Genomic DNA, 25,087 nt, shown 5'->3' with positions numbered 1-25,087 from the left:
GGGTATGGCATATGTTTGTAAAAAATCAACTTTCCTTCTAAACTGACTCAGTAAGAACTGGGTGTCAAGGAACATCAAAGGTATGCGAGTCTTTGTTTGAAAAGAAATGAAATATGTAAAAGGGGATCCCCTTGAAGTTACTGAGTTGAAAAAGAGTAGTCACTGTAACAAAGATGATCATTTTTGTGTTGCCTTAGGTTTAAATGATTGAATATTTTAAAAGTGTTCAATAGGCTGCCATTCTGTGGATGATGCTGTAGTGGCATGGAGTGTTGCCGGTCAGACTAGGATCCTGCTGTACTTGGGAGCATGTGGGGCAGGAACAGTTGGTAGTACTCTACTTTGCCACCTGGAGAATAGTCTGACTAGAGACATGGTGAGGTACAGCTACATTCCAAAGGCAGCCCCATGGAAAAAATGATTCATCAGAGAAGTAAATACATTTCCATGCTATTTCTTTTTTTTAAATATGTTTTTATTGATTTTTTTTTTTAAGAGAGAGGAAGAAAGAGAGATAGAAACATTGATGAGAGAGAAACATCAATCAGCTACATCCTGCATGTGCCCAAACCCAGGCATGAGCCCTGACTAGGAATCGAACCGGTGACCTCTTGTTTGATGGGTCGATGCTCAACCACAGAGACACACCAGCCAGGCAATTTCCATGCTGTTTCTTAAATGCCTTCAAAACATGGACGAACGGCTATTATTTCTTCTTTAAAACCTAGAAACAAGAAAAAAAAAAAGCTTTTCAGTTTTAAAGCCAAGTAGCTTGGCAATCTAGTCGCAAACTATATTTGTGCTCCTGAATGCTTGCATGATTCAGTTGTTCCTTCTAATAAAATATGCCTTGCTTTCCCCTGGATCAGTGATGGGGTTTAATGGGTGAGAGTGAGGGCCCTGTTCTCATCTGGCTAACATGACTCTAGTGAAATGAAACTATAAGGCTGGGTTTAGAATTCAAGCCTGTGTTCTTCTGGTTTACCTTGGGTTCCTCTATTCTGCAGTAAACCTCTTAGTTGAAACTTACTTACTATCAAGCCTAAAAGGTCTACCAAGAATTAGTATTAGAAATTGACCCTAGTTGCAAATTATGGATATCATTATGGTACTGTATTATTGAGGGTCGTATGTGTCTGTTCTTGACATCTTTCCCTGTATAGCTTCAGAGGGCACAGAAAGAGTCCTCAATGGTGGATCCTGGTTTTGTTGTTTCCTCCAGAGGTATATACTTTTTTGTATCTTACTTTATTTCAAATTTATTTCTTAAAAGTCTTGATTTTTGTTGTTACTGGTATATATTCAAACAGCTAATTTAATCATGACATTATTGGAATATTTGTATTGCAAAACACCATGCAAAGCTTTAGGCCAGTGGTTCTCAACCTGTGGGTCGCGACCCCTTTGGCGGTCGAACGACCCTTTCACAGGGGTCGCCTAAGACCATCCTGCATATCAGATATTTACATTATGATTCATAACAGTAGCAACATTACAGTTATGAAGTAGCAATGAAAATAATTTTATGGTTGGGTCACAACATGAGGAACTGTATTTAAAGGGCCAGAAGGTTGAGAACCACTGCTCTAGGCCAAGTCAAAGTGAATTTTATCTCCAATCAGTATATTTTTTAAAGCCTTTTAAAAAAATCCTCACCCAAAGATACATTTTATTGATTTTTAGAAAGAGAGGAAGGGGGAGGGAGTGGAGGGACGCAGGGAGGTTGGGGGGTGGGGGAGAGGTGTGTGTGTGTGTGAGAGAGAGAAACATCCATCGGTTGCCTCCTGTACCTGTCACGACCAGGGACTGAACCCGAAATCTACATATGTGCCCTGATTGGGAACTGAACCTGCAGCCTTTTGGTGTATGGACTGATGCTCCAATCAACCCAGCCAGGGCTAGAAAACCTTTTTTTTAAAATACCTAAATTTAACCTGCTCTAGAATTGGGTTAAGGACCTAGAATTGGGGGTTTATTAATGGGTAGAATCTGAAGGCTTCTATTATCTATTATACAGTTAATGAACTGGCAGAATGGACATGAAAAATATATTTTTTTAAGCCATGCCCTTACCTTGTTTTGAGCTCTGCAGTGGTTAGACATGTGTTCTGACTGGCTTATCAGAGTATGTTTCTCTTTAACGTAAGTCCAGAGGGAACTGGGAGCACACGTTTACAGAGCAAGGCCGGGACACTTCAGGGTTTTTCTTTAATGTATGCTTTCTTGTGCCCTCACAGCCCTTAGTGTTGGCACCTGCTCCCTCAGTTGGTTTCTGGCTCTTTTGGGAAGTCATTTGTTTTTTAAGGATTTATTGAATAAAACCTGTTCTATTTTTATTACAGCATTTTACATGTTCAGTGACATTTGTTAATATGATAGCAAATCTGTAGAGCCACTAGAACCAAACAAAGGTCACTTCAAAGTACCCAGCTTACGAAGAATGGAGCAGCCATATCCCTAGGAAATTATCAAAGCCAAGCTCAGTTGCCATGGCAAGTCATTTGTTTTTAATTTGGTTAATGCAGATGAGAACTACATAGGGAGGCAAGAGGAGAAATGGGGGGAAAGACAGAATTCTTCAAGCATGTAGGGATGTGCATAAACAATTTCAAAGACTTCATACAGGTGTAGAGCGGTAGGAAAACAGCAAATGTGAAGCCTTCAGCAGCTTGAAAGCTGTTATTTTGAGAGTTGCGGTATTTTGAAGGCAGACAGCACATTTTAAAATAATGGTGAAATTTAATTTTTTCCCACCTTAAATGGAATTAAGCATAATTTGGTCATCATTTTATTTTGATAGTTGTGGGTCTCCGAATGCATACCAGAGCTTTGAAATTTTAGATGGCCCACGGCAACATCTCCGTTGTTTTCATGGTATATGAAGATATTTTTTGTCTCTTTTAAGCAAAACAGTGCATTTTTCTCTTTCTAGTTCCTCACAAATGACTGTGAATTAATTGTTTATTTTTATATTTTGCAGTACATTTTTATACCTGAAATTTCTGGTAGTGTGGGCACTTGTCCTCCTGGCAGATTTTGTCCTGGAGTTCAGATTTGAATACCTGTGGCCGTTTTGGCTTTTCATCAGAAGCGTCTATGATTCCTTCAGATACCAGGGACTGGTATGTTTATTAATACGTTTTTCAAGTATAATGAATTTAATAACCCTTCCAAGAAAATCTTCAATAACTGGTAATGAAACTGTTTAAAGTAGATTTTATTAGTAATACTTAGGGGACTGTACTGAGCTAAATAGAGTCCATGAACTGACTCTAAGGCTATTTTGTTAAACCCATTGATCAAATTAATAATCCCTCCTCCTCTACCATTGCAGTGAAAAGAAGGGGAGGGAAGGAGGACTCCCGGAGGGAGGCAGAGTAGTGGAGGAAAAGTAGTTACCCCGTCTTACTCTAAAATGTTTCTGGAGCCCCTGTCACTGTGTTGGTGATTGGCTTAGAATTAGAGCAGTTAGAGCAGTGCTTCTCAAACTTTATGGTTTCAGAACCTGTTTACATCCTTAAATATTATTGAGGACTCCAAAGAGCTTTTATTTATGAGGGTTACATTAATCCATACTTATTATATTAGAAATTAAAACAAAAACTTAAATATTTATTAATTCACTTAAAAATAATAACAAACTTATTACCTGTTAATACAAATTACATTTTTATTTTTTTTCAAATTACATTTTTAAATGAAAAATAAATATATTTTCCAAAACAAAAAAAAATTGGAAGATCGACTACAGTTTTGCAAATTATATAATGTCTGGCTTAATGGAAGACAGCTGGATTTTCATATTTGCTTCTGAACTCATTTGATTGCAATATCACATATCATGTAGCTTCTGGAAAACGCCACCATACCCTTGAGTGAATGAGTGTGGAAAAGACAGATAACATCTTAGTATTATTATGGAAACAGTTTTGACCTGGAAGACTTGGTGAAAGACCCCTAGAGACCTCCAGACCATGTGTTGAGATTTGCTGGTTTAGAGCAAGGGCACAGGTCTTATAGCTCTGTTGTGTTCCATAGCCACATCTTAAACTTATAACTCTCTCTACCTGGGCATGGTGCTTTGGTCAAAGCAAATCTATGCCTTGAAAAGATGGTTTTGAGCTCATGTCCCATTGGTAATAGGTAGAAGTGTGTCCCGAGGAAAGCTGTGTTAGTAAAATCACTAACATCAGCATAATTCTTATTATTTAGTTTGGTTCATATGTGCTCCAGCAGCCTACCCTTTAAGAATGAGGCTCTTTAGGAATGTATTGTAAGGAGAGAGGAGATTTTTCTGTGTTAAAATGCTAGTTCTTTTAGTAACCTACCTGTGGAGTCCAAGTGAACTCACTTGAACCAACCTCAATTTGTTTTAGTCCAGTTCTTCATGATTTGAGGCCATAAACAGGATTACTCTTTAACATTAAATTAACACTACTTTTTATGTGGTTGATTTTAAATGTTTAAAATTTCCTGTTACAACTTGCTCTGTAGTTATTGCGTGGCAGTTTCAGAGATTTTGTCCAACATATTTTTAATAATCTCTGTTTGAAAATAACAGGTTCTAAGAGGTGTTTCTTATTTTGTTTTGTTTTTCCCTTTAGGCCTTCTCAGTGTTTTTTGTTTGTGTAGCATTCACGTCAAATATCATATGTCTGCTGTTCATCCCCATACAATGGCTTTTTTTTGCTGCTAGCACATATGTATGGGTTCAGTACGTATGGCACACAGGTAAGTCTTAATGATTTCTTAGATGGACAAAAATCTTAGATTCAGACTTCTTAAATGTGATTAATCTTTAAATAAATTATTTAGAGTTCAGTTTAATGTAGACATTTTAAAGTTGTCTTTTCCTAATAGATTATAATATACCTTTAAAATTTATTTTATTTTTTCGTTATTAAATCAAAAGTTTAAGCCTTTATGACTTGATATCTCGATTGTTACTACTGTCATCATCATTTTGTTGTTGTTGTTTTGTTAATCCTCACCTGAGGATATTTTTCCATTGATTTTTCAGAGAGAGAAGAAGGGAGAGGGAGAGACAGGAAGAGAGAGACATCGATTGGCTGCCTCCCACAGGCGCCCCAACCAGGGCTGGGGATTGAGCCCACAACCAAGGCATGAACCTTTGACTAGAATGGAACCTGGGACTCTTCAGTCTGAGGGTGATGACACTCTATCCAGTGAACCAAATTGGCCAGGGCTCTAATCATTTTTTTTTTTTTAAGTCAAAGTGATTCCTATTTAGGTAGACTTGAAGACAGCTATGTGCCAAATAGGAAAAATGTTCTGGGAGTTTCAGCATTGAAAGGAAGTCAGAGGTCATTTAGTTGAAGCCTTATTTGGTATAGCATTCCTCACACATGGTATTTAGTCTCTGTTTGAAAACCTATAGTGACAAGGCACTTACTAGTACTACTGTTGTTTTGGGGCATCTGTAATAGAAAATTCTTTCTCATACTGAGCCAGAATTTTCTTCCTTATACTTTTGACCTAGTACGTCTTAACTGTTTTTGGACTTACTGATCTGACTTAGAGGATATAAATTTTAAATTTCATTAAAATTTCAGGGGACCTGCAGGTCATCTCCTCAAGGCCAAATATTGGACCTCCTTGCATTAGAGCCACACTGAATAGGTGTAACCTCCATCCACATTAATATTTCTTTAGAGAGTTAAAGACACTGTCATATCCTCTCAAGTCTTCTTTTCTGGAGGTAAAACATCTCTGGTTTCATCAGCTTTTCCTTGTGTGTTATTTTAAGCACTTCATCATCCTAATCTCCCTAGTTCTTAGTGGGTTTTTTTTTTTTTAAGAATTCTTATCTTTTTTTTAATGTTTTTATAGATTTTAGAGAGAAGAAGGGAGAAGGAGAGGGATAGAAACATCAGTGATGAGAGATAATCATTCATCGGCTGCCTCCTGCACGCCCCACACTGGGAATCGAGCCCACAACTTGGGCATGTGCCCTAACAGGGAACAAACCATGACCTCCTAGGTCAGTGATGGCGAACCTTTTGAGCTCAGCATGTCAGCATTTTGAAAAACCCTAACTTAACTCTGGTGCCGTGTCACATATGGAAATTTTTTGATATTTGCAACCATAGTAAAACAAAGATTTATATTTTTGATACTTATTTTATATATTTAAATGCCATTTAACAAAGAAAAATCAACCAAAAAAATGAGTTCGCGTGTCACCTCTGACACGCGTGTCATAGGTTCGCCATCACTGCCCTAGGTCATGGGTTGACACTCAACCACTGAGCCACACCAGTGAGGCCTTAGTAGTTCTTTTAACCAAAATGTATTGTTTCAGGTATGTTCTGACTTGAAGTTACACAGTCACCTCCCTTCTTCTTACTGATATTTCCAATTAAGATGAGATGAGATGTTTTGACAGTTCCACTCCACTGTCAAAGACTGAACATCAGATGCATAGGGATGTGGTCATTTAACTTGTCTGCAAAGCTGCCTGAAACTTGATTCTTAGGACCAGCTGCAACCTGTAGAATTTTGACCACTTAGGGAACACCAGCTAATAAAAGCTCTCTGGAGCAACATTCATCCTCTTCTCAAAGCTGCTAAGAGGGTGGTGCTGGCTCATGTAGAAGACGCAGTTCAGCTCTGTTACTTAAAGTATCCATCATGAGCATGGTTTTCTCCATCTCCATCTTCACCACTCCTTCATATATGACTTGCTTTATAAGCTAGCATGATGGTTTCTGAGTGTGCTTTCCTCTAATTAAAGAGATTTTCCTACACACCAGTTTTTCCTTGTATTTCCTTGGCTTGGGCCTGTTTTGAGTGAGTTACCATTTACAGTAGTCACTGTCTCTAGGTCTCAGTTTATTCTTTGTCATATGAAAGTGGAGTAATCTAGATAATGTTTAAGGGAGCCTTCCAGCTCAGATAATCTGTGACTCTGATGAACTATAATGATTTCCTAAATTACTTTAATAATGTCTCAGTAGTTAAGAAAAAACTACGCATGTAACTATTAATAGAATCTACTGGGAACGAGTTTGGTGGGTGACCCACAGGGCAGCAATGAAGCTAATGTCATAAGTGATACTGGCCTCTCTTTAGCCCTAGGCTCAGAAATGTATGTCGGAATAGCTAAGCTACTAAGTATGTTTTAATTAGGAATGATTGGAGCTCAAACAAACAAACAAACAAAACAACTCTGTGTTACTATTGGGCCTAACAAACATGAGTGCAGTTTATGTAACTTGGGATTAATTTTTTCCCAGTTGTTAAAATGTAAAATTCTTTCTTAAGAATATTAGGAATGGTTGATGAAATTATATATTGCCACAAAAGAATATTATATTATAAACTTTTCCCCTTGCTGTTAAAAGGGGGGGGGAATAGGATACAAAATTGTATGTACAACATGACTGTTGTTCAAAAATATTTTCAACATAATTTTATTTTATTATTTGATAGGTTTAGAAATACAGATATTTTGTCCAAATTTTTCTATTTTTTTCTGTAATGTAATTTTTTTATTATATTTATGATAACCTTAGAAATTAATATAGGGAGTAGGGAATATGACATTTAATGTGTTTTTATTGATTTCAGAGGGAGGAAGGGAGAGGGAGAGAGGGATAGAAACATCGATGAGAGAGAAACATCAATTGGCTGCCTCCTACGCGCCCCCTACTGGGTGTTGAGCTCACAATCAGGGCATGTTCCCTAACTAGGAATTGAACCAGAACCTCCTGGTACATGGGACGATGCTCAGCTAGCCAACCAAGCCACACTGGCCAGTTGGGAATATAAATTATTTTGAAACTAATATGAAGATGCATTTTTCTAAAGGTTGCTATCTGTATTCCTATATTGTAAAAATACCTTTTTTTTGTATAATCTATAAGAATGATTGAGTCTATTAGCTACGTTCACAGAGGTTGGGAGTGTTTTCCTTCTTTATGGACTAGGCCTAAGGGAACTTAGGTTTATTCTCCTTAGAAGCAGACTTAGTATTACCTCTGTAAACTTGGACCAATTTGTATAAACTCTGGGCCTCACTTTACTCTTCAGTAAAATAAGGAAGTAGGGCTAAATGATATTCTTTCTAGTTCCAAAATTGTATGATTTATTTGTTTGTTTGTTTCATCCCAAAGATCCTTAGCAAAAAGCTTTAGGTCACTGATTTTTCTCCCCTAGTCTCTCTTTTGTAACTTGCTTGCCTTATACAGTCTAAAAGGAGCTCTTTCCACAGTGGTTGGACCTCATGCCTATGTAGTCCCTCTTTATAAAATACCCCATTATTAGTCACATCCTGACAAAGATGGACCTCGCTGCAGATTTTGATTCTAAAACCAGTGAAAATTATTTCTTATTTGCAACTTATTCTGTTGCAAGCTGCTTTTTTCTTCCTTGGAAATTGTTTTTAATTACAAAGGGAATATGAGCTTGTAGTTAAGAAAAAAAATTTTTTTTAATAGTACTTCAGTGTCAGAAAAATTTCTTTGTGTTGTAGCTCATTTGTACTTAATTTATTTTTTTACATATTTCATATTAGTACAGATCTTCATTCTTTTGAAAACTGCATCATATTTTATTATATAAGTTAACCAAAATTTAACAGTTCCCTATTGATGGACATTTTAATTAATTCTATTTTTTTACTGTTGCAAATAATAATACAGTGCATATTCTTATATACTTATCTCAAGGTTCTTATATTTCTGTAGGGTAGATTTCTGGAATTGGAATTTCTAGGTCAACGGTTTAAGTATTTTAAATTTAATTATATTGCCAAATTGCCTTTTAAGATGTTTGCCTCAATTTATATCATTGCCAAGTATGAGAATGAACCCTTTCTCATACCCTCCCTATACGATTACATGTCTTAAATTTATGCTTATCTGATAAGTTAAAAAAAGGAATCTCATTTTTAAAGTTTGTATGTCCCTAATCAGTAGTGAAATTGAGCCTCTTTTTATATGCTTTTTAGCCATCTATGTATTTTCTTTTATGGCTTATAATCATTGCCTTTCTGTTGATTTATAGGAGCTTTTTGTATGTTAGGGCTATAACTCCTTTGTTTACATATACTGTAAATATTTTCTGCCAGAATGTTTGTCTTTTATTTCTTCCTATGATTCCATAGCATCTTTTGTCATATAAAAGCTTTCAGTTTGTATTAAATTGCTTTTTAATTGTTTGAAAGTCTTAATGAAAGTAACTGTAGTTGAACCAGTCTTTCAAACAACCCATCTGTTCTGTTAGTTAATGTATCATTGATGCTTGTCTCTCTGCTGCTTTTCCACAGAAAGAGGAGTGTGTTTGCCCACAGTGTCTCTCTGGATACTCTTTGTTTATATTGAAGCAGCAATTAGATTTAAAGATCTCAAAAATTTTCATGTAGACCTTTGTCGTCCTTTTGCTGCTCACTGGTGAGTATTATGTATATTCTTAATCTATAATTCAGTTCAGTGTTTTTAATGTAAATGGTAAGTTCAATTGTAAATTTTTTCTTAGAGATTTTATGTGAACCCAGAAGACCACATAACATGGTGGCAAAGAGCATGAGCTCTCTCTATTCAGGCAAATGAGTGTTTGAATGCCAGCTCTGTCCCCTAACAGCTTTGCTGCCTTGAACATGTATGTCACTGTCTCTAAGCCTTAGTTCTCCTACCTGTATATTGGGGACTTGTCTCATGGGGATATGGGAAAGATGAAATGAAGTGATGTATGTAAAGTGTTTAACTTAATGCCAAGTACATAGGTATCTGATAAATGTTATCTGTTTTCATAATGATAAGGTATTGATCCTAAAAAGTCTTGATAAAATATATGGCTATTTCATAAAGCATAAATGAATTTATAATTTTCTTATCTAATTTATAAAAGCAAGAAAATATTAATATTTAATGGAATATTATTACTATTTAAAGGAATATTATTTTTTCTTTTAAAATGTAAATTAATATTAAGATAGTTTATTCATTTAACCTTAACCATGAAACTATTTTTGTGGTTAATTCTCATATGAGGCTATTTTTTTTTACCATTGCTTTCCAGAGACTGATAAGTTTTAAAATTAATGAAGTATAATATGAGTTTTGACAGTATTTGCAGAGGCTTTGAAACAGACTGATGAGTTGAATGAAAATATTTCAACTTTTATTCCCTCAGGTAGCAAGAATATTAAATTAGTCACTTGAATTTGAGCCTATTTTCTGGTATTAAAAAACAAATGATGTCCTTTTGATTTTTTAACACTTATGATATTGACTTATGATCCCTACCCTGTTAGATCTTAAAAGCATACAGATGCCCAAATTCTAATATTGCACAAGGCACTTGAATGTTAATCAACAACATTAGCCACTGTATCCAGCAATCACTGTGGTAACTTCTTGAGTTAGCTTGAAGAATGCCAACTCTAATGGGCAGCTTCATATGGTCTAATGGTCCCACTGTTCCCTGGGGGTTTGTTCTACATTCCAACTGCTTCTGATTTCCACAGCAGACATCCCATTTATTTATGTGTTTGCTGAATGCTCAACTATCATCATCTAGAGTTTATTTCTTAATTTCAGTCAAAGGTGTCCTTATATGCATGATGCATGTGTTCTTTTTTTAACTTGCAATTACTGGCTGGATTGTCTTCTCTCTAGTATTGGGTACCCTGTGGTGACTTTGGGCTTTGGCTTCAAAAGTTATGTAAGCTACAAAATGCGGTTAAGGAAGCAAAAGGAAGTACAAAAAGAGAACGAATTTTACATGCAGCTTCTTCAACAAGCCCTACCCCCAGAGCAGCAGATGCTACAGAAGCAAGACAAAGAGTCTGAGGAAGGTAGGTCTTTACCCTAAAGCTATTGGCTCAATAGGTTAGTCATTATTTTATTTGTCAGTACAATTTTATTTATTTATATTTTTTGGAAAAGTTGCTAGGACTTTGGAAGATTATCAAGGATTTCCTGTTTTCTGGTATTCCTCATTAGGGCCATTGCTTTGTTTGATCATGAAATATAGAGTGTGAGTGATGTTCCCTACCTAGGATCTGAAGACCATGTACCTTTAAATATGTTTATTTTTTATTTTTATAGCTTATTTTTTTATATTTTAATTGTTATAAATATTTTAAAATATTCATTCTTAGTAGCAAAATAGTATGTATAAATGTATGAGTTTGTACCTGAAGCAAACCAAGAATCAAGTATAAGTCAGATAGAGAAATAAACAGAATTGTTTTATAAGTCACAATTTTTCTGAATAGAGCAAAGATGGAAAAGTCCCATTTTAAATGGCTCATATAATGCCATGTGGAACTTAAATGGTACCTTTTCTATAAGGACCTCTCTAATGAGCATATAATTAATTCAATAGATGAATTTACAGCATTATCAGTTTTCTTTGGTTTGATAGTTGAAAGTTTGGGTTAGGGTTAGGGTTAGGGGTCATATTTGTAGTTGATATATGCCAAATCTTATTCTCTGGTGTGGTGCAAAAATATCTCTTTAAGTAGAGTTTGACAAATTGGAATGTGTAGACCTGAAACAGAAAGTTTTTTATAAGATACCTAGTAAATGATACAGACTTCTTTAAAAAAATTTTTTTAATTGATTTCAGAGAGGAAGGGAGAGGGAGAGAGAGATAGAAACATTAATGATGAAAGAGAATCATTGATCTACTGCCTCCTGCACGACTCCCACTGGGGATCGAGCCTGCAGCCTGGACATGTGCCCTGACCAGGAGTTGACCATGACCTCCTGGTACATAGATTGATGCTCAACCACTGAGCCACACCAGCCAGACCAGACTTCTTATGTCAAATCTAGAGTCAAGGAAAAAAAAAAGTAGATTTGAATTGTAACATCACACTTCTTTTGTTTCATTTAATCTCTTTGTTTTCAATTAAGTTATTAAGTTTGTTTAATCTCAACATTTCTTAAAATATGGCTTCTTATGAATATGGTCTGCTTGTGTCCCCTCACCTCAAGTTTGATTTGACCGATAAATGAAGTAGGATTTAATTATAAAATCCTCATTGTATTTTTGAGGCAAAGTTTTAGTGGCTTGTTTGGTGTTTATAAATGATTAGAGGCACAGTGCACAAAATTCATGCACAGGTCGGTTCCCTAGGCCTGGCTGGTGATCAGGGCCAATCAAGTTCCCCACCTCCCCACCTCTCCCCTCACCCTTCCCTCTCTGCCCATGCACTGCCACTGCACGGTTCCCTGCCTCCTGACCTCCGCCCCTCCTCCTTTCCTCACTGCATCCGCCACCACCCACCCCTGGTTCCTCGTCCCAGCCCGGGGCCTGGCCCTGATTGGGCGATTGGGGCCTGCCAGGGGGAGGGACTGAGAGGTTGGCTGGCAGGCCCCAATTAGGTGATCGGGGCCTGCTAGCCGGGGGACAGGGCCACAGGAGGTTGGCCCCCAGGGGGGACGTTGATCAGGTGTGGGGCGGGCCAGGGGGCTGCGGGCAGTTGGCCAGCTGGCCCTGCTCCCGATCAGGGCCCAATGGGGCCGGACCAGCTGGGGGGGCAGTGGGGAGAGGGCTTATTAGGGGCTGGGATGGCTATCCAACCTCCCACAGCCCCCCCCCTTGCCGGCCCACCCTCATTCGGGGTGGGGGAACTGGTGGGGGCAGGGCTGGCCAGGGGGAGGGGCCGTGGGAGGTTTGGGGGGCCGATCAGTGTCCCGATCAGGCCGGTTGGCCGCCGCAGTGTGCATCATAGTGACCAGTCGTTCTGGTCTCCCTGTAGTTCCAGTTGCTTGGCTTTTATACATGTAGATGGCAATTTTCTAAGTATTCAGCTTCTCAAATTTATTTGGATTTGCTTCTTGAAGTTAGCATGATGTGGTGTAGTTACTGCTTCGAAATGAGCTTGCAGATTAATGTGAGTTTCTAAGCATAGATAATGCAGTTTATTGAATCAGTCTTTTCTGTTTTATACAACTAAATATTCTGATGTGGATTTTTTGTTTGTTGGTTTGTTTTTGGTATTGTAGCTGCCAAAGGATTACCTGATATGGATTCCTCCATCCTTATACACCACAACGGAGGCATCCCAGCCAACAAAAAACTCTCCACAACTTTGCCAGAGATAGAATACCGAGAAAAAGGGAAAGAAAAGGACAAGGATGCCAAAAAACACAACCTTGGAATAAATAACAACAATATTCTACAACCTGTAGACTCTAAAATACAAGAAATTGAGTATATGGAAAATCATATCAACAGTAAAAGGTTAAATAATGATCTTGTGGGAAGTACAGAAAACCTCTTGAAAGAGGACTCATGCACTGCTTCCTCAAAAAATTACAAAAATGCCAGTGGAGTTGTGAACTCCTCACCTCGAAGTCACAGCGCCACAAATGGGAGCATTCCTTCTTCATCTAGTAAAAATGAGAAGAAGCAGAAATGCAGTAGCAAGAGCCCAACTACACACAAAGACTTAATGGAAAACTGTATTCCTAATAACCAGCTAAGCAAACCAGATGCACTGGTAAGGTAAGTGTGCCTGCTGTGTCCTTACCCACATTTTCCAATAAACTTACCTTAGGTCTTGAAAGACACACTTCCATATGGGCCTATGGGAATTGTTGGTGATCAGATACTATAACTATAAACTGTGGCATTTGACAGTTTAGTGTTTATTTCATAAGGGTTTGTTGGCCACGGTGCCACTGTTCTGAAGCATTGATTCCAGCTCTTTCCAGTGTTTTAAGAAGGGACAGTGATTGCTTTCCACATTTGACATATTTACATGTAACTTGATTTTCTAATGCTATGGAGAAGCTTATCTTTAGACTTTGTCCTTTTTGCATATTCAAAGTTCTTGTGGCATGACACAAAAAGAAGAGTGTGTGTCCTGTTGATGCAAATCTCTTTGTCAGATAGATACCAAAAAGGGTGGTGGAAAATTGCCCTTACCACTCTGTGCTTGATTGTTTTTCTACTTAAAATGCAAATCATTCTCCAAATAACTCTGGGAAAGTTAGGTTTGAAAATAATCTCTTTCTAAAAGTTCCAGAGGTAAATACAGTGTTAGACATGGATTTAAACCAGAAATAATTCCTTTTTTCATCTTTAATAAAATAATAATGTATTACCTTGACTGGCTCAGACTTAATTTTGCTGTATTTTATATTTTTGTGTATTCTTTAAAATACCCATGTTCCTTGTACCCTCATATCTTTTAATTTGGAAACTGGTATCTGAACTAGAGCTTTTTTAAATGTGTAACTGAAGAGGGCAATTGTAACTCCCTCTAAAAGTTACCTTACAGTCCTTCTCCTTTGGCTTGCGTAAGAACAGTGTATTCTAGGAGAGAAGGTTTCCAGTGTTTTAACTTATATAAACAAGATTATTAATTTCTTTTCATTTCTGATTGGTGGCTAGATTAAGGGAAATATATTTGGGCTGTACTGCGAAAGGCTCTTGAAATTTTATGGCCCCATCACTTTTGGAAGCACACCCTGTTGTTGCTGACGTCAGGCTGGTGCCCCCATCTGTCTGTTACGACATCATGCTTGTAGAGAAAGCGCTCAGCAGAGAACCCGCCTGTAGATACCCATGGGGGAAAGACCAATTAGTTGACCTTTTATTTCAGCTATCCCACAGATTTATTATATGCTATAAATAAAAACTTTTGATATCCTTTTGATATCAAGCTTTTTGATATCCTTTCTCCTATACAATTTTAATAATGGCAGTCAACTCAAAACAATTTTCCTCTGTTGGGTATTGCAGAGAGAGCAGTCAAGGCTCAGTCTTATGACACCATCTCACTTGGGCCTCAGTTGTGGTTGTTGATTGACTCTACTGCCTGATCTACCTTCAGTAAAGAAGTTCAAGGACTCACTCAGATGGTCAGTCTTCCAGTATGTGGTGGGTCCAGTGCCCCCGTGCCTCTTCCTGTGGTCACTAATGTGATGTGCCTGATCGGAAGGGTCCCAGAATATTACTCTGTTTTAGGGAATACCTTCTATCAAATACATAAGTAGAAAATATTGTATTTAAATACTTTTATAAGCTTCCATAGGATTATTTTCAACTTTTAATGTAATATAAAAAATAAGGAGATGACCTAAATATCCAACAGTAGGGGATAAATGTAAATAAATTATGGTTCATCCATTTGATGGACTTTTAATATAGGCATTACAATTATGTTTTTGAGCCATATTAGACAATATAGGAAAGTGCTAATGGCAATATTTTATAAAGAAAGTAGAAAGCAATTTTATTAAAAATAATTTTTAAAGAATATACATAGGAAAAGGATTTGAAGGGAGAGAAACCAAAATGATAACAATGGTTATTGCCCCATGGTAGTATTGAGGCTTTATTTTTTCTTTTTATTTTCATGCATTTTCAAGTTTTTTTTATGATGAACAACAATGAAAGTTTATAAAAAGAAGACTATCTATCTGAGTAAATTATCCAGCTTGGCTGTAGAAAGTCTTATCACACTTCCTCTCGCTCTTCTTGGCTCTCTCCTGTTTCCTCTTGTTTGCCTTCATGATGAATATTAATAAGACTGTAACTGATCCAAACTTGACATGTTTGAGTTGTTAGCTAGAGAGTTAAGCATGTTTGAGTTCAGATGGAGAGGGCTGGATTCAGGCTCCTTCTGGTGCAACATAAACGGCTGACACTGCAGATTAGCCCTTTGCTACTGCAGACACACCCAGAGTTGTGTGCAGGTCCATGCTGGCTGTAGGGAGAATATTGAGCTACCCCTTTAAATACATATTTTTAAAAATCTTTTGAAAGCCATTACTGTATTATTAGTAGTAAATTAATTACAACACATTCTATAGCTGTGTCTTTCTCAATATCATGGTTGAGAACTGCTATATTTGAGGAACCAATTCAGTAGCTTTACTTAGGTGGCAGGAATTCATTAGTATACTACGTTCAAAGAGAATTCTTGTAGATCACTATAGCTGTCAAAATAAGATTTGATGTTCATTCCCTAAGAAAGGGCAAATAGTCCTTCAGATCTTTTTTCCATTTCTCCAAGCTCCATGGATGTTCTCTAATGTGCTATATATTAAAAGTGTCAAACAACTGGGCACAGGCCAAATCTGGCCCACTGCCTGATTTTGTAAAACATTTTATTTATTTACATAGTGTCTATATGGCTGCCTTTGCACGACAGTGATGGAGTTAAGTAGTTGTAATGGCCTACAAAGCTGAAGGTATTTACTATTTAGCCCTTTACAGAAAACATGCTGATAGATCACTAAGGTTAAGGAATGTGGGTGATGTTAAAGAACTTGGGAATAAGTGTTGCCTATAGGATCCTTCCCAGGAAAAGTTTGGAATTTGCTAAAACCAGGCCAAAGCCCTCTTTTGATTTGAGAAATACATATCTTACAAAATCACTTGAATTCTGCCAGCTTGGTTTCTGAATCCTTTACCCAAGGTATTTAGCAACAGACTTACAATGTTGGTAGCCAAAAATATTTTTAATTCTGACATGTGAAAAAATTCTAGACAAAAGCAGAAAAAGCAATGAGAAAGATCAGTTTTTTTGTTTTGTTGCTGTTGTTTTGTTTTTCAACTAAGTGCTGGGTTAGAAAAGAGTGATGTAAATGAGAATGAGAGCCCTAGCCGGTTTGGCTCACTGGATAGATTGTTGGCCCTTGGACTGAAGGGTCTGGGGTTTGATTTCCATCAAGCATTGTACCTCAGTTGGAGCCCTGATCCCTGGCCCTGGTTGGGGATTGTGCTGGAGGTAACCAGTCAGTGTGTCTCCCTCACATTGATGCTTCTCTCTCTGTCACTCCCACTCCCTTCCTCTCTCTCTAAAAATCAAAGGAAAAATATCCTCAGGTGAGGATTAACAACAACAAAAACATTAGAAGGAGATTTGCTTAGTTTTTTTTCTTCAGTGGTGGTTTAAAAAATACTTTTGGTGTGAAAAAATTATAGAAAATTTAGGTAGAGAAAAGGTGAAAATAGTCCCACCACTATGACACAAATTACTGTTAAATGTTGTATTTTCATCACCTACATTTATATCATTGTGGCCACAGTGTTTGTGTAGTTTTTTGTCCTGCTTTTTTTCACTTAAATCATATAGAAAGCCTTTCCCCAATGTAGCCTAACCCTCATTTTCACTTGATGTGGAATATTCCATGGCGGGTCTGTGCAGTCGTTCAGCAGTCGCTAAGACTGGGCAGATCACTGTGGGACACCCGAGCTGCTTTCCTGCGGGCAGGAGAGCCAACAGTTTTGTTTGCACTTGGCACAGAGTTCCCTCTCAAATACAGCCGCAGGGCTGCGGGGGTTTGTTGGTGATTGTTACTTGTTTCAGTGTTCCTGGTTAAGAGAGAGAATTGAAAACTTGGAGTATAAAATGTAAGGTGTTCCATGTTCTATAGAAGTATTAAAGTAGAAGTCTCTTCTTGGTTTATTTCCATGCCACTTTTTTGGTACCCAAGTCAGAAGATTCATCTTTTTTTATATTTAGTGCTAATTTTTAATAAGATGTCAATTATTTAACTTAGTTGAATAATGTCTGGTGAGAAGTCATAAAGGAAAAGTATCCACAGTTTGCCTAGTAGAAATGCATTCAACAAAACGGAGTAGAATTTAGAATGATGATTATTTTTTTCTGGAACTGCAAGAGATCTAAAAATCTACACCAGCCTCCTCAACCCTTTTGAGCAGTGAAGTTAATGAGCCTTAGAAGGTTAATGGCTAGTCCAAGTGACCCAGTTCGAGTGGTGGTGCCAGGTCCAGAACCAAAGTTTCTTGACTTCTGCCTTTTCTGTTATACCATGCTGCTTAATAGAAGTTTATTGATCGCCTTCATTTTTCTGCTTTATATTTTAGTTTTAGCTTTAAATGCACATATAGATAAAGTTGGTTCAAGGGTTGGCACCAGAGCTAGATTTTATGCTCCAATGGTTAACATTTATAGAAGAAATGCTTAGAATTTAAGAATTCATTTATTTTTCTTCTAGAGAGATGCTGTTCTGAGTGTTTTAAAAAGTCTTGCTCCTGCTAAAGACACAAGTGCATACTTATCTCAAAAGAGAGGGGGCCCTGACCAGTTTGGCTCAGTGGATAGAGCATCGGCCTGTGGATTAAAGGGTCCCAGGTTCGATTCCGGTCAAGGGCACGTACCTTGGTTTCAGGCACATCCCCAGTAGGGAGTGTGCAGGAAGCAGTTGAATCGATGTTTCTCTCTCATCGATGTTTCTAACTCTCTATTCCTCTCCTTCTCCCTTCCTCTCTGTAAAAAAATCAATAAAATATATTAAAAAAAAAAGAGAGAGAGAGAATGGGCCCGCCCTTGAGAGCTTACACCCTTGGGAATTTAACTCTGGTTGGGTCTAGCTTGGGAGTTAGTCTGGTCCAGACAGCTAGACCCACTGAGCATGGAATTTGCCTTTTAGGGATAATTGTAAGGGTAGACAGCAGCAGACCTAAGAACCCTGAACTGGAAGAATTTAAGACAAGGGATAACTTACCCTGAGGAGAGCCCATCATTGGCTGCTTGGAAGACCTCTGGTCCTGGGGTCTGGACTTTGCTGAGATAGTAAGTTCCAAGAAAGTTTGAAGCCATGGAATGGGGAGAGGGGCCCGTTGTTCAGAGGAAATTTGAAATCTGGAAAAAGTTGTATATCAAATACTCGCTCTTTTTTTTTTTCTTCTTTTAAAAAGATTTTATTAAAGGGCTTTATAAAGCAACATCCAGACTCCAGATCCAGCTGCCAAGGAGACCCTGTTATGCTGTGGGTACTGGCTAGGGCATGGCAGGCAGCTCTGACTTTCCACCCTTCTGTTCCGAGATGACGGTGGTGGACAGTATCTCATCTTTGGGTTCCACAATGCTCACATGCTCAAATACTCGCTCTTTTATCTCTCTCTAAATTCATTTGGTTATTTCAAATACTAAAATATTGTTACTTATAACTTAGTTTGTTTATACAATTCTGCTTATTTGGAGACCTGAGAGCCTGGTGGGGTTGGGAAGTGGAGGTAGGAAAGAGAATATGTTTATCAGGATTTTCCCAGCAATCTCTAAGAACGTGGGGTCCTGCCTCAAAGGGGAATTAGGGGGAGGAGAGGACTAGAGAAGTACTTTTTAAAAAAATATATTTTATTGATTTTGTTACAGAGAGGAAGGGAGAAGAAGAGGGATAGAGAGTTAGAAACATCGATGAGAGAGAAACATCGATTCAGCTGCTTCCTGCACACCCCCTACTGGGGGTGTGCCCGCAACCAAGGCACGTGCCCTTGACCAGAATCGAACCTGGGACCCTTGAGTCCGCAGGCTGACGCTCTATCCACTGAGCAAAAACAGTCAGGGCGAGAAGTACTTCAAGAAATTTTAACTCATTCACTTATACCAAAGAGTATTTTAACTTACACTCATACCTAGGAACTAATTTATATTACCAGATCTAGGTCTTAGAGAAATTATATTTTTGGAGCATATAGATTGATACCAATATACTTTATAATTAGGCTATACAATACAATGTTCTAGTTCATTGGTGAGTATATTGATGAGTATTGTGTTTTAGTAGGCTGTGATATGAGTGTGTGTGACTTTCTAATTTAAGCTGATGGGAATGTCATTGCTCTTCATTCCACTTTCTAGTCTAATAAGCCTTTTAAATACATGTTTTATAATTTTAGGTTTCTCTCAGAAGGGAGGATGAAGATAGCAAAAGCTAAAAATAACCATCTTTCCCCTTATACTGGACTCGCCCAAATGTGGTTTGACTAGTATTCAGTCTTCTATACTTCTGAGTAATCTTATCTTCCAGATACCAGCATTTGAGATTGCTGTGTAACCTCTGACTTAGTGTGGTTTTGCTGTTTGGGGAAAAACAACAGGAGACAGTTTACAGTACTTCATATTTTTTGTTTTCCCACATTTTAAGATGTTAATGTACAATCACAAATGATATATGTCCGGCCAGTGTGGCTCAGTGGTTAAGCGTTGACCTATGAACCAGGAGGTCATGGTTTGATTCCCGGTTAGGGCACATGCCTGGGTGCAGACTTGATACCCAGTAGGGGTCATGCAGGAGATAGCCAATGGATGTCTGTCTTTCATCAGTGTTTCTATTTCTATATCCCTCTCCCTTCCTCTCTCTCTAAAATAAATAAAAAAATATTAAAAAAATATATATCCATGGAAAAGAAAGGGTCATTTTTTAAAAATACTGATATTTTTAAAAAAATATATTTTATTGATCTTTTACAGAGAGGAAGGGAGAGGGATAGAGAGCCAGAAACATCGATGAGAGAGAAACATCGATCAGCTGCCTCCTGCACACTCCCCACTGGGGATGTGCCCGCAACCAAGGTACATGCCCTTGACCGGAATCGAACCTGGGACCCTTGAGTCCGCAGGCTGACCCTCTATCCACTGCGCCAAACCGGTTAGGGCAAAAATACTGATTTTTAATGATCAGTAGATTCAGTATAATTTGGTGTGGATAACTGAAAAAGAGCAAAGTGAAGAGATTCCAGGAAGCCCCTGTGTTGTTAGCTTAAGAAGCATTTCAAAGCAACAAGGAAAATTGAGGGCTAATGTTCTTTACCAGAAGAACAAAGAGACATCAGTTCTTCCTGCAACTATCCATCTTTCCTTTCCCTTGTAGGGAGCTGTGTGGGTACTGGCCTGGTTCGAGGTTAGGAGTGGGTGGGGTTGGCTTTTAGCTCCCAGGACAGGGAAGGGAATGAACTTGTTAGTTCTAAGTTACAACAGGAAGTGGGAAGAAGATTCAGATCATGGAGCCCAAGATTGTAGACACAAAGCAGGACTAGAATCCAAAGCCAAGACCTGACTATGGAGAAGAAACAAGATACAGCAGTCAGTGCAGGAATAAAGCCTATGAGCATTCCTGGGACAGGTACCTTGGGAAGGGGCATGGCCTTTTATGAACCATTCCAGCCCTCCCCCAAGGCCCTGAAGAGTTCTAAGTGTGGGAATCACAGTAGTTTAAGTGGGAAGGTTACAAAGGATTCTCTTGAAAGGTAGAAACCCATTTTAAAAGAAGGTAATTGGAAAGATTAATTATTAAAGGGGAAGTAGCAAAACAGATTATTTAGTATGAACCCATTACAAAATATGGAAGGATATAGTTCTTATGTACACAGAAAATTATTTGAAACTAGAGGCCTGGTGCATGAATTCATGCACCAGTGGTGTCCCTCAGCCTGGCCTGTGGGATCAAGCTGAAACCGGCTCTCCAACATCTCCCAAGGGGTCCTGGGTTGCAAGAGGGTGCAGGCCAGGCCAAGGGACCCCACCAGTGCATGATTGGTGCCGGGGAGGGACCGCAGGAAGGTTCAGGGTGTGTCCTGCCCATTTTGCTCAGTCCCGATCTGCCGAACCCCAGCAGCAAGCTAACCTACCAGTTGGAGTTTCTGCCCCCTGGTGGTCGGTGCTTGTCATAGCGACTAGTCAACCGGTTGACTGTCTGCCCCTTGGTGGTCATTGCATGTCATAGCGAACAGTTGAGCAGCCTTAGCATATCATTAGCATATTACGCTTTGATTGGTTGAATGGCTGACGGTTGACCGGACACTTAGCATATTAGGCTTTTATTATATAGGATAGTATATACCAAACAGTCAATTGTAGATGATGATAGGGGACTAGAGGCCCGGTACATGAATTTGTGCACGGGTGGGATCCAGCTGGCCTGCCCCGATCGGGCTGGTGGTGGGGAGGGATCGTGGGCAGTTGGCCAGTGGCCCTGCCCCCGATCAGGGTGGGGGGGTGATCAGGGGCGGGGTCAGCTGGGGGAGGGGTCGCGGGCAGTTGGCTGGCTGGCCCCGCCCCCTGGTTGAACTTTCAGTTGAACTCCCAGTCGAACTCCCTGTCGAAGGGACAATTTGCATATTAACCATTTATTATATAGGATATTTACTTTCTACATTGTTTCTATGTAGTATGAATTTTTCCACAGGTTTATACCTATAATAGAATGTGTCCTAATGAAGGCAGGGGGATCTTCTTTTCTCCTAATCTGCCATAGTACACAGTTCTTTGCTCAGAGTAGATGCTCAATAAATACTTGTTGAATGAATACTACCTTTACGCAGGGAAAATATTAGAATGGGGATAGGAGATGGGCCTCAGTGATTTCATTGCAGTGCAGTGTAGTTCTCAAAGTTGAGTGGCAGTGTAGCTCAAAGGCTTTCGAAGTTAGAAAACCTCCATATCACATTAGAATAGGCCAAGGACCAGACAGACACCAGTATCAAACTTTGTTGTTCTTGAGTAGATTGTTGTGAATTTTATTTCTGAAATATAGAAGACCTTATACTCTAAGCTCCTTTCCTTGGTATTTCCCAGAAAGTTTTGAAATTCAGTACTCTGTCAGTACTCTTCGAAGGCTGTACAGGAAGTTCAAGAATTTCTCGAAGTTACAAGGGAAGAAAACTGCAAGGGGCTGCTGGCAAAAACGCCACTCGCTTTCGCAGTGGTTGGTTGTACTCCAGAGCCAAGGAGTCTAGCTAGGCACAAGCCTCATCTCAGCCAGGAACAGCCAGGGAGGAAACCCGTTTGCCCTGTCTCATTCATCTTTCCCATGGGCCTTCCCTCCCTCCACCCTGAGCCCTGGCCATTCTCTTCATCTCTATGGTGTTGTAGTAGCCACTGGAGAGAGCTCAGACCCCATGTGTCTGTTTCAACCTTTCCTCTGAAGGCATCTCCCAGGTTAGAAAATGTGTTGACTGCTTTTACATAGATCATCTCCGGTGCTACAGTGTATTTGTTTGTTCTCTTTTGCATTTGAATGCATTTTACTATGTGTCAGGAACCGTTTGCCAAAGGAAATCTGACCTGGGTGATTTGGGTGTTGAGCTTTCACCCCGGCTGCTTTCCCTATATGTGCAGTCACGTGCACCTCTGCCAAACTACTACTGCAAAATGGCTTGCTTGACACCCTCCCCGTGAGTGCTGGCTACCAGAGCAGGCTGTCCATTTTACAGGTGCATGCAGTAGTTTATTTGTAACAGTATCGGTTTCAGCTGAGAGGTAAACTTTAGAATGAAGATTATGAACACTGGACACGTGGAGGTTCTAACTAGATTAAATTTATTGGATATAGCTGCTACTAAATTATTTGGAAATAATTAAGTGGAAAAAATAAGTAGTAGAGCCAAGTTTGGTGTGTTTGTTTTCTCTCTGTGGGAACATGTATTTGATTTATGTTTGTCTAGCATTGTCTCTGAGCAGATTATGTTCTCAGACCTGATTTATTTTCATTTTCTGCCATGCTTATGATATTTAAGGTACCTATAAGTTTTACTTGGTTAGCTCTGTTTATATTAACTCAAAATATAGTTTGAGTTTATTTTAACCATTGCAGTGATTTAAAACTATACTATGCTTGGTATAAACGTGGCAATAGAAGCATGATCATTTTATACTTAAACAGGCTGTTTTATGGCTTGAAACCCATGTAGCACTTTAGAACCTAGACATTAATGAATTTAAGCCAGCAATTCACTTAATGAGTCCATACCCAGGTGGTCAAGGAAGATACTTACCTATGTTGTATGGATATATAAAGTTTGAAATAACACAAATTATCTGGGAGGCAGAGTCTGCATTAGAAAAATTTTTATGTTTAGTACTGAGACTTCATTCTAATCAAACAGATTGCAGTTTCCTCCCTAGAATTCAGAAGGAACTACTATAAAACTTTGAGTCAGTACCCCTTCTGGCACATAATGAATTGAGATTTCCAGCTAAGGGGATTAGAGGTGGATTCCCTGAAGAGGAGGTACTTCTAGCAAAAGGAACTATGTTCTTTAAATGTTACTCACGCTATCATTTAGAAACTGGTTGTTTGAATACTTTAACAGTCAGCATGAGTGTACTGCAGTCTGTGCACCTCTTTTGGGGATTTTGAGATCATTTTTCTAGCCAGCTGAGACCCTGGCTAGAACACAAAACAAATTTTGTGTTTGTTTATTGTTTTGTTTTGTTTTTATGGGAAAAATGCAACTCTTCTCTCTCATAAAGTGCGTTTCACCTTTCTTTTTGTATTTTTAAAACATTTTTATTGATTTCAGAGAGGAGGAGAGAGGGAGAGATAGAACATCAATGATGAGAGAGAATCAATTGATCAGCTGCCTCCTTCACGCCTCCTACTGGGGATTGAGCCTGCAACCCGGGCATGTGCCCTTGACAGGAATCAAACCTGGGACCTTTCAGTCCACAGGCCAATGCTCTATCCACAGAGCCAAACCAGCTATGGGCCACTTCACCTTTCTTGATAGAATGCTGTAACAGATTTGAAACAGAAACACAGAATAATGAACTCAAAAGGACCATTGCCCTGACCTTTCCCTTGGCTCTAGAACCAGTGCTGCACAGGCACGAGGGGGAGGCCAGGGTTCAATCATCTGTATTTAGTACTGCACCAGGCACCAGAGAGTTTGGAGCACATACTCTTCCAAACAGGACAGCTAATTGTGGCTTGAGGGAGAGGGCGGGGGGAGGGGGGTGTTGCAGGCCCAATGTTGCTAAATCTGGTATTTTGAAGAGATGCCGAAAATAGATATCTTTATGTGAAATCTACCTGTTAAAAATTTTTTTTTAACATCATGCAGGGAAGGGTCAAACAAACATATTTATAGACCAGATTAGCTCACCAGTTTGCAACCTCTGCACCTGACCCTTCCTGTTATTCTTAGTTTTGCTCCCTCCTACCCCCTGACCCCACTAATATACCAATCAAACTTGACTCTTATAGGAAGGACTTTTGTTAGGGATTATCTGGTAAATCCCATTAACTAGTTTGCCATGTACTGTTGTACCTTTCTGCCTCTCCTGTCGTTCCTTGCGCTCCTGGAAAATAAGCACTTTTGTCAGCACTCCGCCCCCAGTCAAAGACTGCCCCCTTTATTGTTCAATCCTCACCCCTGACTAGGAGGCTTTCAGACCACTTAGAAGAGAGGGGACAAGAAGGTGGTTCAGGTTTCTGGTTTTCCTCAAACAAAACAGACCTGCTTAGGCCTCCTGTGCCTAGGACTGGTGACTTCTTCCACTCCAAGATGTTTTTCTGCCATGATTTTAGAGCAAAAAATACACCAGAATTTGGGACATGGACACTAGTTA

General features: G+C 38.9%; 1 protein-coding gene across 1 annotated transcript in view; it reads left to right on the top strand.

Annotated features, from left to right (window-relative positions):
• Positions 1-25,087, top strand: part of MACO1 (macoilin 1) — a 59,515-nt gene that overhangs the window by 10,811 nt on the left and 23,617 nt on the right. The window contains exons 2-6 of the mRNA XM_081085940.1: positions 2,981-3,122; positions 4,605-4,731; positions 9,290-9,413; positions 10,641-10,819; positions 12,981-13,482. Of these exons, the coding sequence (XP_080942066.1) occupies positions 2,981-3,122; positions 4,605-4,731; positions 9,290-9,413; positions 10,641-10,819; positions 12,981-13,482 (1,074 nt within the window). The remainder of the gene's footprint in view (positions 1-2,980; positions 3,123-4,604; positions 4,732-9,289; positions 9,414-10,640; positions 10,820-12,980; positions 13,483-25,087) is intronic.

This window comes from Myotis nattereri, assembly GCF_964212035.1.
Source record: "Myotis nattereri genome assembly, chromosome: 3".
NCBI lineage: Eukaryota > Metazoa > Chordata > Mammalia > Chiroptera > Vespertilionidae > Myotis > Myotis nattereri.
The sequence above is the reverse complement of the archived record's forward strand: the minus strand, read 5'-3'. Positions and strand labels throughout refer to the sequence as shown.